The sequence below is a fragment of the Opisthocomus hoazin genome, chromosome 19, assembly GCF_030867145.1.
Source record: "Opisthocomus hoazin isolate bOpiHoa1 chromosome 19, bOpiHoa1.hap1, whole genome shotgun sequence".
Classification (NCBI taxonomy): domain Eukaryota; kingdom Metazoa; phylum Chordata; class Aves; order Opisthocomiformes; family Opisthocomidae; genus Opisthocomus; species Opisthocomus hoazin.
Window position 1 is genome coordinate 11,560,214 of NC_134432.1, and position 10,940 is coordinate 11,571,153.

General features: G+C 50.8%; 2 protein-coding genes across 3 annotated transcripts; one reads left to right on the forward strand and one right to left on the reverse strand.

The window, feature by feature from the left end:
* Positions 1-1,039: 1,039 nt before the first annotated feature.
* On the reverse strand, positions 1,040-4,506 carry BBLN (bublin coiled coil protein). 2 transcript variants are annotated; one of them, XM_075439274.1, is made up of 3 exons: positions 4,353-4,436; positions 3,827-3,948; positions 1,040-1,341 (listed from the first exon to the last, which is right to left on the reverse strand). In XM_075439274.1, exons 2-3 carry the CDS (start codon positions 3,900-3,902, stop codon positions 1,148-1,150), a joined length of 270 nt encoding a protein of 89 aa, XP_075295389.1. In that variant the 5' UTR covers positions 3,903-3,948; positions 4,353-4,436; the 3' UTR covers positions 1,040-1,147. The 2 variants fall into 2 exon arrangements, with proteins under 2 accessions (XP_075295389.1, XP_075295388.1); XM_075439273.1 differs by lacking the exon at positions 3,827-3,948 and having other exon boundaries at positions 4,353-4,506.
* Positions 4,507-5,670: 1,164 nt separating this feature from the next.
* On the forward strand, positions 5,671-10,856 carry PTGES2 (prostaglandin E synthase 2). The gene is made up of 7 exons (XM_075439052.1): positions 5,671-5,871; positions 6,938-7,132; positions 7,820-7,875; positions 8,499-8,651; positions 9,209-9,409; positions 9,731-9,848; positions 10,063-10,856. The coding sequence occupies exons 1-7, from the start codon at positions 5,671-5,673 to the stop codon at positions 10,189-10,191; spliced, it is 1,053 nt and encodes a 350-aa protein (XP_075295167.1). The 3' UTR covers positions 10,192-10,856.
* The last annotated feature ends 84 nt before the right edge of the window (positions 10,857-10,940 follow it).

Sequence of the window (10,940 nt, forward strand, 5' to 3'; positions counted from 1 at the left end):
AAGAATTCTTTGTAGTTCCTCTGGTTTCTTTTCCAGGCAGAGGAAAAGTTTATCTCTTGGGAGACTGTACCAAATTCTGCTCCTCAGAACAATTTGCTTTCAAAGGTGCACACTCTTGGACAAGAACCATGTCCTAAGCTGGGCAAGAATGTGCATCTTGGTCCTTTGTTAATGCTAACAAGGCTTAATACAGTCTGTTCTCGTAGTGGAGACCCTCAGGAACAAATCTGGTTTCAAATTGATTTTAATAAAACAGATTTCTTATAAATAACTTCTTTAACTTTCAGAAAAACTCCCTTTAACTTTCCAGAAGTAGAACAGTAAGATGTGCTTCACAGTGCTGGCCCCAGGCCATCCTGACAAGATCACAAAGTTTCAGACCAGAATGCTCATGCGTACTCTTGTCAGAAGGGAGGACTCTGCTCACAGTAGACAGGCCCATCTCTTCGCTCTATAACTAATGCTGTGGTGGGAGCTAACCAGGCTGCTTTGCCTCTCTCTAGAGCTTGAGTTCTTAACGGCAGCTCAAGGAGTTAGGAGCTTCCAACTGTAACCATCAAAAACATCACCCTGGTAGCTTGTCTTGGAAGGGGACAGAAGAGCCCAATGATCTGGGACCATCTGCCAATACTTCTGTTTCATAGTTAATGTGAGTAACGGGGAAGCTGTAGTTTCAAGGCAGGAGCTGGCCTAGGGCCTCCCTCTCAAAGTCCGTCATCAGCGTTATGCTTAGGGGCAAGCCTGTAGTTGGGACAGCTCCTGCCTACTGTGCTTTCTGAGGGAAGAGGCTAGAGCCGTAACACTCCTTGCTTGGATTTTACAGTGCAAAAGACCAGAGATCATTCTTCCTCTTTGTGAAGAGGGCCTGCTTGCAAACAACCTGCATGGCATCAGGTTTCCTACAACCAGCTTTAACCATCTATCGGTGCCAGGCTCACACAGAAAAGAACCAACTCTCCCACGTCCACCTGTGTGCTTCTGCACCCGTCGCACAGCTAAACAGAACGTGTAGGTGAATGGCAAGACACAACCACAGGAAGGAACGAGTAACAGGCACGAGGTACCTCTTCTATTCAAGTTTTAGATTAGATCGGCAACCAGTAAATGTCCCCTTAGCAACACCAACTGAGAGTTTGTGGCCAGCACGCTAAACCGGAGGCTGTGATCCCTGCACATCAGCTTCCATGTTCTGCTGCTCGCTCTGCTGCTGGAACTCCAGGCGGGTCTGGCGGTTGGACTCCAGCAGCTCTTTCAAGCAGGCATGTAGATAATCATTCTTCTCCTCCAGGTGATCCAAGCAGGAGTTGATCTGGTCCAGCATGGAGTTTATTGCTGCATATTCTAAAAGGAAATAAGAGACTGAACTACGTAAGTATATTGTCACTGCAGTCACCGAAGGCAGCGAGAGCTCTTGCAAAACATGCCCACAGCATTTTGGCTGCGCCTTATCTGCCCCTGGGTGCGTGAAGTAAAGTGCAACTGAATCCTGCACGTGTTGTGTTTATTGATCAAACGAGACCAGTGGGAAGCTGGAGGACTGGTAACACAAGATCTAAGGCAAGGTACATGTGGGCAGACCAAACCCATTCTGCGCGTGTCTGACAGGCTTTGATCTCATACGTAAATAGCTGACCACAGGCTGACTGCAAGCACGCAGCGATCCGCATTGCAACAGTGCTGAATAAACCCCAAGGACAAGTTAGCCTTTTTTGCTGCCTTGGGGATCATCTTTCCTGATGAGGGTGCAGGCGTTTTGGCAGCGTGCCGAAGCGTTTACTGCACTCTGTGAATTATTTGTGTACAGCTCCCAGGCTGGGATGTGCTTCACAAAGGCCTGGCTGGGGTCAGACTGCCCAAACAGCACAGCCATCGCTGCAGCAGGAGCAGGCATGAGCCCAAAGGTGCTGGCTGCGGCACCATTATTTGCAAAGGGAGGTGACTGTGGGGCACCAAGTTCAACCACAGGTTTTTCAGGTGCCATTAAAGTTTTGGGTACTTCAGATTAAAACCAAACTCATTCAGGATGATCCCTAGGTACAGGGTTTTTTCCTACAGCATTTTTCAAGTGCAGAAGTGTTAGCTTCAGTACAATGTGTATTAGCACTGTTAATCAGATGAAGATAGCTGTGCTACTGTGATTAAACACTTGCTTTTGGACTGCTCCAAGCAATATTCACACAATCCTATGGAATAACAAAAAAAAACAAACTGAAAAACCAGACAAGATAAACCTCTGCTGACAAGTTACTTGGCGACGCCGCGGGGTTACAGGAGACTCCAGGCAGAGCCAGTCCCATGTTCCTTTCCGAAGCCGCACAGGCTGAGCGAGCACAGGGAGGCAGGCATCGAGCTGTGACCCGTGGGCTCTGGGACTGGGCAAGATGCCTGCGTGGGTGGGATGAGCCCACAGCTCACCGGCTGGGCTGGCTCCTCTCCACCTGGCCCCTGGAGCATCGGTGCCAAGCGTGACACAGGCAGTGCCTGGCTGGAGCGCTGCTCTGAGCTAACGGGGAATAGAACGTGAGGAGGATGAGGGCTGAGCGGTGCTGAAATCCCTCAGCCTCATAAGCCCAACTTTGCCCCTCTCAGCTGCCCCTTGACACTTCTGTAGGCAGGGTGCCCAGAGCCCCCAGCACACCAGGCCCAGGTGCTGCCATTACTGACAGCTTTAAAAGAACTGTGAGTATTTAAATATTGCAGTCATTTGCATTCTTCATAGCTAAGGAGGAGTTTCATTATTAAAAAAAAAAAATTGTCCTCCTTTTACTACTTTGGAGCCATTCACAGCAGTGTTGCAGCCTCTAATTCTTTGGAGAATCGTGTATGTTGCATTTAAGCTTCTTTATAAAAGTTTGGCCTCGCAGGTATACGCAGAGGTGGCATTATGAGCAGGAGCGCTGCTGATGTCCTTGCATTTAAAAATCAATCCTGCAGTAACATTCTTTCCAAAAAAGGCAGTTACCAGTATTCTGCAAACCCTGTTTCAAGGCAGGTGATACCTGAATGTCCACAAGTTTGAGCTCATTACTGCAACCTATTATTTGATCTAAGTGTGATGCTCCACGTTCCAATTAAACGGTGAGCAGATCCCAAGCAGACATGGTAACTACTTCTGACAAGTAACATTACTCGTCAGCTTGGCAAGTCTGTAATCACAGCAGCAGCCTAATTGCTCTCAGTGCCTAGAGCTCAAGTGAAGGTTATATTTGTGCAGCTTTGGGAAATGAAAAAAAATTAATTTTTAAATAAGCTGTAAAAACATTTTATTTGTCCTCTGTCAGTTGCAAGCTTGGTGTATTTTTGTGGAAACATAACCACATCCCCCAATGAAAATGTTGACCAGGAGTACGGCAATTGCGTTGTGTACTCCTCTGCATTCTTACAAGAACAGTTGCCAAAAGTAAGGTTTCCTCTCTGAGATCAAGGAAGAGATCCGCAGCTTCAGCTCCACCAGACCAGGAAATAGCTACAGACCTTTATGACCAGCCACTGCACACAAAGCCCCAGCTAATTACAGGCAGAACAACGAACGCAGAGACTCGACATAGATCAGATTTAGTGACTTTCTCTGTCACATCCACTGTGTCTCTTAGCTCTTCAGAGAAGTTTGAAACACCAATCGCTGTGATGATGCAAAGCAGAGAGCGCTCTTGGGGTGTTTCAGGGCAGAAATGATCCTTCCTGTCACTGCAGGACTCACCTGTGCGGGTCACACCTGGAAACTGAACAGTCTTTGGGGAAAAAGCATAACCCAACTCTGCACCATTTTGAAGAGAAGTGCTTGCTCTTTGAGGGATTTCCAGTTTTAAGAGTGACCCATACATACGTGTCACAGCTGCGCCGTTGTCGCATTTCCTCCATTCGCTTTTTCCAGCCGGACAGGACGGTATCAGAAATGTCATCCCCAGGCGCTGCACAAATGCCCCGAAGTGGAATTCGCCAAGCTACCTGCATTAAATTCAGTCTTTCCACCCACGACTCCTCACAGATCTGCCCCTGTGATCTGCCCTGCGGTTTCGAAACCTCCGTGTCCTCTTGCTCCGTGGTCACCCCCGACACCAGCACACGCACGGAACAGTCTTTTCACAAGAAAAACCAAACAAAAGTACGACCTGCGAGGCAGCAGCGTGCCGGAGCTCAGTGCCCCGTCGCCGGGCAGGAACCGCCCCGGCCCCGAGTGGGCCCCCTCGCCTCCCACCACCGCGCCCCTGGCGTCACGCACCGCTCCCAGCAGGGAACATCTGGGCCTCGGCACCCCCGAGTCGCGGCCCACGGGGCCAGGCCCGGCCTCCACGCTCCCCCCCGCCTCCAACCGGGGGAGGCGGCCAGGCAGGCGCCACCGCCCCACGCACCTTCCTCCCCGACGCTGTCCCCGTCCTCCTCCTCCTCCTCCTCCTCGTCTCCGCCGCCGCCGACCGGCACGTGCGGCTCCCCGTTGGGCCCCGACATCCCGCCGCCCGCTCGGCGCCTCGGTGCGACACACGGGGCCGATGGCCAATGGGAACGCTCGGCACCGCGCGCGTCACGCAGCCGGCCGCTCGGCGCTGAGGTAACGCCTGCGGCTGGCGCGCGGGCCGGGCGGCGCGAGCAGCGCTCGGCAGCGGGCGGGGCGCCTGAGGGCAGCGCGCGGCGATCCTCGTTTCTTGAGTGTTTTCCCCCAAAACGCGTTCCCGGCGCGGAGCTGTCTCCTTGCCCCGCGGTGTCCGCACTCCCCCGTCAGGCCTCCCCGTGCCCGGGGCTGTCCCAGCCACGCACCGTGGCTTTGGGCACGACGCGAGGCTGCCCTCAGGGGCCGCCATCCCAGACCGGTGTGAGCAGGCCTGCGCCTCTGCCCGTGAGGAGCCCCTCGGGCCATCCCACGGGAGCTGAGGCCGCAGCAGCGAGGGCTTTGCCGCCGAACCCCGAAATGCAGCTGCGCCACAGGCCTTGCTGTGCCCCCTGAGCGGCACGAACCACCCTTGGGTCACCTTCAAACATCCTCTTCCCTGAAGGAGCAAGCGCAACTCGCTTTGTCCTTCCTTGCCTTTGTCCCAGTATTGGTCGTACCTCGCGTGCCTGGAGGAGAGCTCATCACTGCATGGTTTTATTCATCCCCTAGAGAGATGTCGCTGGGATGAAAATAACTTGCAATTAAAAGTATTAATTCAAGCAGCGCTCCTGAGATAAACCCTGTTTGAGGGCTCCATTATTAAGTGGGTATTTGGGGCAAGGAGGAAAGAAAAGGTGATGTCCTCAGGCAGCTCTTCTCCTTTCTGTGGGGTAACCCCGCTGCGCCGCTGAGTTGGGCCTGTGTTGCGCCCCAAGCAGGGAAACTGAGCATTAGTGCAATTAATAGACATAACCACGCTGCCGACGTGCAGGTTCGCGCTCGCACTGTGGGTACGTGCCGGTCAGAAGCAGCAGCCCCCGCCGGGCAGGACGTGCTCTAAGAGAACAGATTCTTTTATTTCCACTTTACGCTTTGGTGCATTACCAGCGAACACGGATTTATATTTTATAACGACTGGGAGAGAACGGGGCCGCGCCCGCCTGGCGCAGACCTTAGCACCGTTGCGGGGATTTACCTCAGCGCGGCGCCGCAGTCGCCATTTCGGGGCGGGGGACGCGCAGAGGGGCGGGGCTTCAAGGGTCCGCCGCACCCCGCGCTTCCGCCCGCGCCGTGCCGGGAAGATGGCGGCCGCCGGCAGGGCCTGGCGAGCCGCCGCGCTGCTGCCGCCCTGGCGGCTGCGGGCCCCGCGCCGAGCCTACGGCGCCGCGGCAGGAGGGGGCGGCGGGGGCCGCCTGCTGCTGGGAGCCGCCTTCGCCTTGGGCGGCGGCGCCGGTCTCTACCTGGCGGCGCGGCACCGGCTGCGGGAGCACTCGGCCGCTGAGGTAACGCGCCGCTGGGCCCCGCTCGCCGCCTGAGGCGGTTCCCCCCGCCCGCGGGCTGCGCTCTCCTCCCGGCCACCCCCCTCCCCCGGGGCTCCTGCCGCCTCCGTCCCCGCCCGGTTCCCCGTCCGCCCGCCCTTCCCTCGCCCCGGGCACGGCCGCGAGTCCCTGGAGACAGGAGCTTGAGGGAAGGCGCAGGGCGGTTTCTTCCCGCTCTGCGGAGCAAGCGGCTGCTTTTGCTCCGGTTTCAGTGAGGAAACCACTTAAAAATGTGTGAAGGAGGCCCCGGCAGCACTGCGCTTGAGGGGCTGTGAGGAAAGCCTGGCAGAAAGGGAGAGCTTGCTGGGGATGTGCGGCAGCGTTGGCTGTTAGAGTTGTTGCCTTTTCCCGGCACCCACGGGGAGTTGTGTAACCCAGTAAGTTACAAATGAGCAGCAGAGTGAGATGACTGCGTTTGTCTTCGAATGATGAGTATTGATTGGCGCGGTTTGTCGGATTCCTGAAGTACAGCAGTGTCAGGAAAAATCCCTGACCCGATGCCTCACTGTGCTACCCTGCGTTCTCCCTGTCGTGTCTCGGTTGTGCGCAGGTTGGTTAATTCCAGGAATCTCAACTTGGGCAGACATATGTCTAAAAACAACAGCAAAGTCTCTTTTTGCTCTCCCCACCCTTTGGCCACCAGGTTACTGGGGGTGTGCAGGGGAATTGAGTTGAAGAAGGTATTTTGGTTTTGATTTGAAGAGGATTAAAACATGGTTGTGTTTTTCTTTAGTCTCAGATTTCTGTGTAGAGGGGTAAACTGTCTGGATTTAAATTCTTTTTTTGGCTGTGAGTAGGAGTTTCCAGCAGGTTAAACAAATTTTTAGGAAAACGGGGGTTTTGTCACAGTGGAAGGTGAATATTTGTGATGCCACTTGAAGAAAGCATCTGTTAGCTAAGGTATTTTGATGATCAGATGTTGAAACTGAACGTCAATGACTATGACTTCCTAACAAAAATAAGGGTGGAAGGAAAGTAATATTCATATTTTTAGTAGAAGATGGACGCTTCTGGTCTCTTCCTTCCGCAGCTGTCTGCAGGGAGCCTGCAGCTCACTCTCTACCAGTATAAAACGTGTCCTTTCTGCAGCAAAGTCCGAGCTTTCCTTGATTATCATGGACTGCCCTATGAAATAGTGGAAGTGAACCCGATAATGAGGAAAGAGATCAAATTCTCTTCCTACAGAAAGGTGCCTATCCTGCTAGCCAATGCTGGAAGCCCTCTGGTAAGTCTCACTGTGTTGAAAGCTTCATTGCCCCACAAGCAGTGGTTTGGAGGCTTGTCTCTGTCACGTCTGTGTGGTTTATCACATGCAGTGTAATCTTTTGATCATCTTTTATTCTCTCAAGAGCCTGAGATTTGTTTCTTGCTTCGTGGTTGTCTGTGCCTTGGCCTTATGAGAGTTTTTTGTTTGTCTTTCTTACAAGGCATGTTGTTTGTGCAGTGACTCTGTAATTCAGTGGTTATCTAGCTTCTATCAGCCCTCATGCAGGACATATAATTTGTACCCGCGATAACAGGAACTGCTTACATCTTGTGGGAAAAGAATGTGATCTCAAGAATACTGAAGATTCAGCTTGGCTTTTTTTTTTAAATGTTAGCATTATTTTTTCTTTTTCACTGCCAAGAGCTTAAATCTGAAAGCCGCTAGTATTGCCTGTGCGCCCGGCCCTCAGGTCCTTTGTTGTCAGAATGAAAGACAGATTTGAAGGGATATTCTGAAACAATCACAGAAGAGATCTGCGTGTAGGGCTGTCTTTAGATGTGCAAGGTCTCCTGTGGAAATGCCTGGGAGGAAAAGGGACTGCAGTACTAACTTGGAGCCTCGGCATGCAGGGGAAAAGCTTTTGAAGAATTTCCTTTTCAGTTTCACCAAGCTCTTTTAAAAGTTTCTCTTAATTCTGTTTTTCAGCAATTGAATGACTCTTCGGTGATCATCAGTGCAATAAAGACCTATCTGATTTCCAAGTAAGAAAACAGGATGATGGGAGAAGAGTTGAATGTGAATAGCCCTAGCGAACTAGAGATTGAGAAGACTCGGAGTCGGTCACAAGTATCTTGCTGACCTTGGTCTCTGCAGCTCTGGGTGTTTGGCCCAGCATACCTGACCCTGGCTGTGATGGTGTGGATAGTGACTGCATACGTTGTGAAGTGTTTGCAGCAAAGCAAAGTTTTACCTTTCAGAGCTACTCTTTCTTACCTGTCAGATTATCTTTGCACAAAGCATGCTTGAACGTGGACTAGTGTTAGTTCTGGAACTAAGGTTGCATTCAGCCAGTTACAAGCATCTAGAATGAAATGAAATTGCTGTGCCTGTGGCCTGTCCTTTAGGTCTGTGCTACAAAGCACTTGAGAATGGCAGGTAGTTTTATGCCTGCAAAAATTTCTATTCTGATGCAGACAAAGGTATGTACACTAATAATAGTTATTTGCAAGTAGCTGTTCCAGGCTCTCTTCAAAACTTATTTCAAATTGAATTTGGAACCTTGTGCACTTATTTTTAGAACAGTACATTTTAAAGTGTGTATCTTTCGATCTGTCCACGTTTTTGTAGCAGCCAGATCAGGTGCTAACTGTGTTTCCCTCCGTAGGAGGAATAGCTTAGAAGAGATTGTGTCATTTTATCCTCCTATGAAAACAGTGACCGAGCAAGGCAAGGAGGTATTTGAATATGGGAATAAATACTGGCTCATGCTGGATGAGAAGGAGACAAAGCGAATCTATCCTGTCAAAGAAGTGAGAGTGTAAGTGCTCTTAAATTTCTGGGCTCTCCAGGTAGGGTCACAGTCTCTTCCAGATATACTCGAGAATGGTGCATATATGAAATCCCGCTGGTGCAAATCCTGTCACACTCCCCTTGGTGTTTATAACCTTGGTAATTGGAGTGGTTTTACTGTGTTTCTTACATAATTTGAAACAACACTGTTAGATGGTCTAGTTCCCACTGTTGTGGTTGTGCTAGCCTGCAGTTGTCTCCAGTTTTCTTCTTGGCCTTTCCTTTATGTTGCAAGGGAATGCTACAGAGTGCTGTTTCCCCTTTCTGCTTTAGCTCTCGTGTTGGGAGGAGAAGCTAGTGCTCTATCTTAGTCTTAATTTTAGTTTGAGATTGGAGGAGCCATGCCAAAGATAATGATCCTGAGCACATTTCAGAGAGGTCACCAGACCCCAAGGCTGCGCACGAGTTTCTGACACATTTGTCCTTGGCAGAACCACTGGCTAATGCCGCTGTGATTCTGCCTGTCTCCCATAGCCCTGCAATCTGTACCTCATTCACCGACAAGTCTCTTCTGAATGCTTGCAGGGAAGAAATGAAGTGGAGAAAATGGGCAGACGATTGGCTTGTTCACCTCATCTCCCCCAATGTTTACCGTACCCCCAGAGAGGCCTTGGCATCTTTTGATTACATTGTCCGTGAAGGGAAGTTTGGCACTGTGGAAGGCTTCTTTGCCAAGTACATGGGGGCTATTGCCATGTTCTTCATTAGCAAGAGGCTGAAGAAAAGGTTGGTACCACCGAGCCCAAGTACACAAGAGTAGCAGCTCTTTAATGTCCTTAGCTGTGAACCCCAGATGTCAAAGGGCAGAACCTCAGTGTTGTAAAGCAAACCTCAGTGTTTTAATCCAATGTGAGTAACAGCTGGTACTTCTTTAACTGGAGGTACTGAACCCCTCTACTCATCTACTATTTAACCGCTAACTGCCCCCTTCACTCTCAAATACCTTCCTAATGCCCAGGCAAAGACCAGCTCATAAGATTAGAGATGATAGAAGATTAGAGAAAGGAACAAACCACTGTCTCCAAATCACTTCTTCTCTTTATCCAGACATCACCTTCAAGATAATGTCCGAGAAGACTTGTATGAAGCAGTTAATGAGTGGGTAAAAGCTGTTGGCAAACATCGACTGTTCATGGGTGGAAACCAGCCGAACCTTGCTGACTTGGTAAGGGATTAATTCCTGCCTTTGTTAGGCGTATTACAAATCATTTGGTTGCTCATCTGTTTGAAATGGTTAATACAGATGTAGTCAGAGGGGTGGTGGAGTAGATGGCAGGACAGGGAAGGAGCCTTGCTGGCTAGGCTGTTGAGACACTCATTGGTGCCCTAAGCACTGCTGACCCTTTCAGTGTTGTTCTTCTCTTTATGCTCTGGCACAGGCAGTGTACGGGGTCCTCCGAGTCATGGAAGGGCTGGAAGCCTTTGACGACATGATGGTTCACACCAAGATTCAGCCTTGGTACCAGCGCATGGAAGAAGTCATTCAAAAAGCTGAAGCTGCAGTCTGATGCCAGCGGCAGCTGCCTTCCTGAAGTACTTGCATGGTTAAAAAACTTCAGAAAGAATGGCATTTATTTTTCAAGAGTTGTATGGACTGATCATGCCTAATGGACTGACTGCAGGCACACAGACTGTCCCGTTTGGAACATCGAGTGTCCATGAGCAGAAGGGATGCTGCTGGGTGTGTGTCTGAACATGGTATTTATAAGGACGGGGACAGGTAAAAGGAAGGGATCTTGGACGCTGCTGGAAAGGAGAAGCTCTGAGCTCAAGGATGCCGCAAATGGGCTTCTCTTAGGCAAGAGCCATTCTCAGAGCAGGTTGCTGTAAAAGCAAGCCACGCGTGGCTACTAAGTGTTACAGCCATATCAGATACGGTAGGTCGGGGTGGCTTTTGCTTCCGGCTGTCTTCCGCCACTCATCTGAGTCATCCGAAGTGTTTTCCTGACTGAGACACTGGATACTAGTCTTTAAATGACAAAGTTTCCTGCAATAGAATAAGCCCAGTGCTGAGGGAACTGGAGGAATCCGCGGTACTGGGAAAGGCATCCTTCCTGTGACAGCAATGACGCTGCGCTCGGCAGGTTGTGTGCTTTTACTCTTCCATGTAAACGGTTCTTTCGGCACCTGGTTTTGTACGGTCTGCAAGGATAAAGGCTTGCTTCTTCCTGTGCCCATTGTGAGATCTGTGGTCCTTACCTTACCCGTTACGTGTGGAAGGCACGCCCCACACAGAGATCACGAGCGCCAAGCAGTC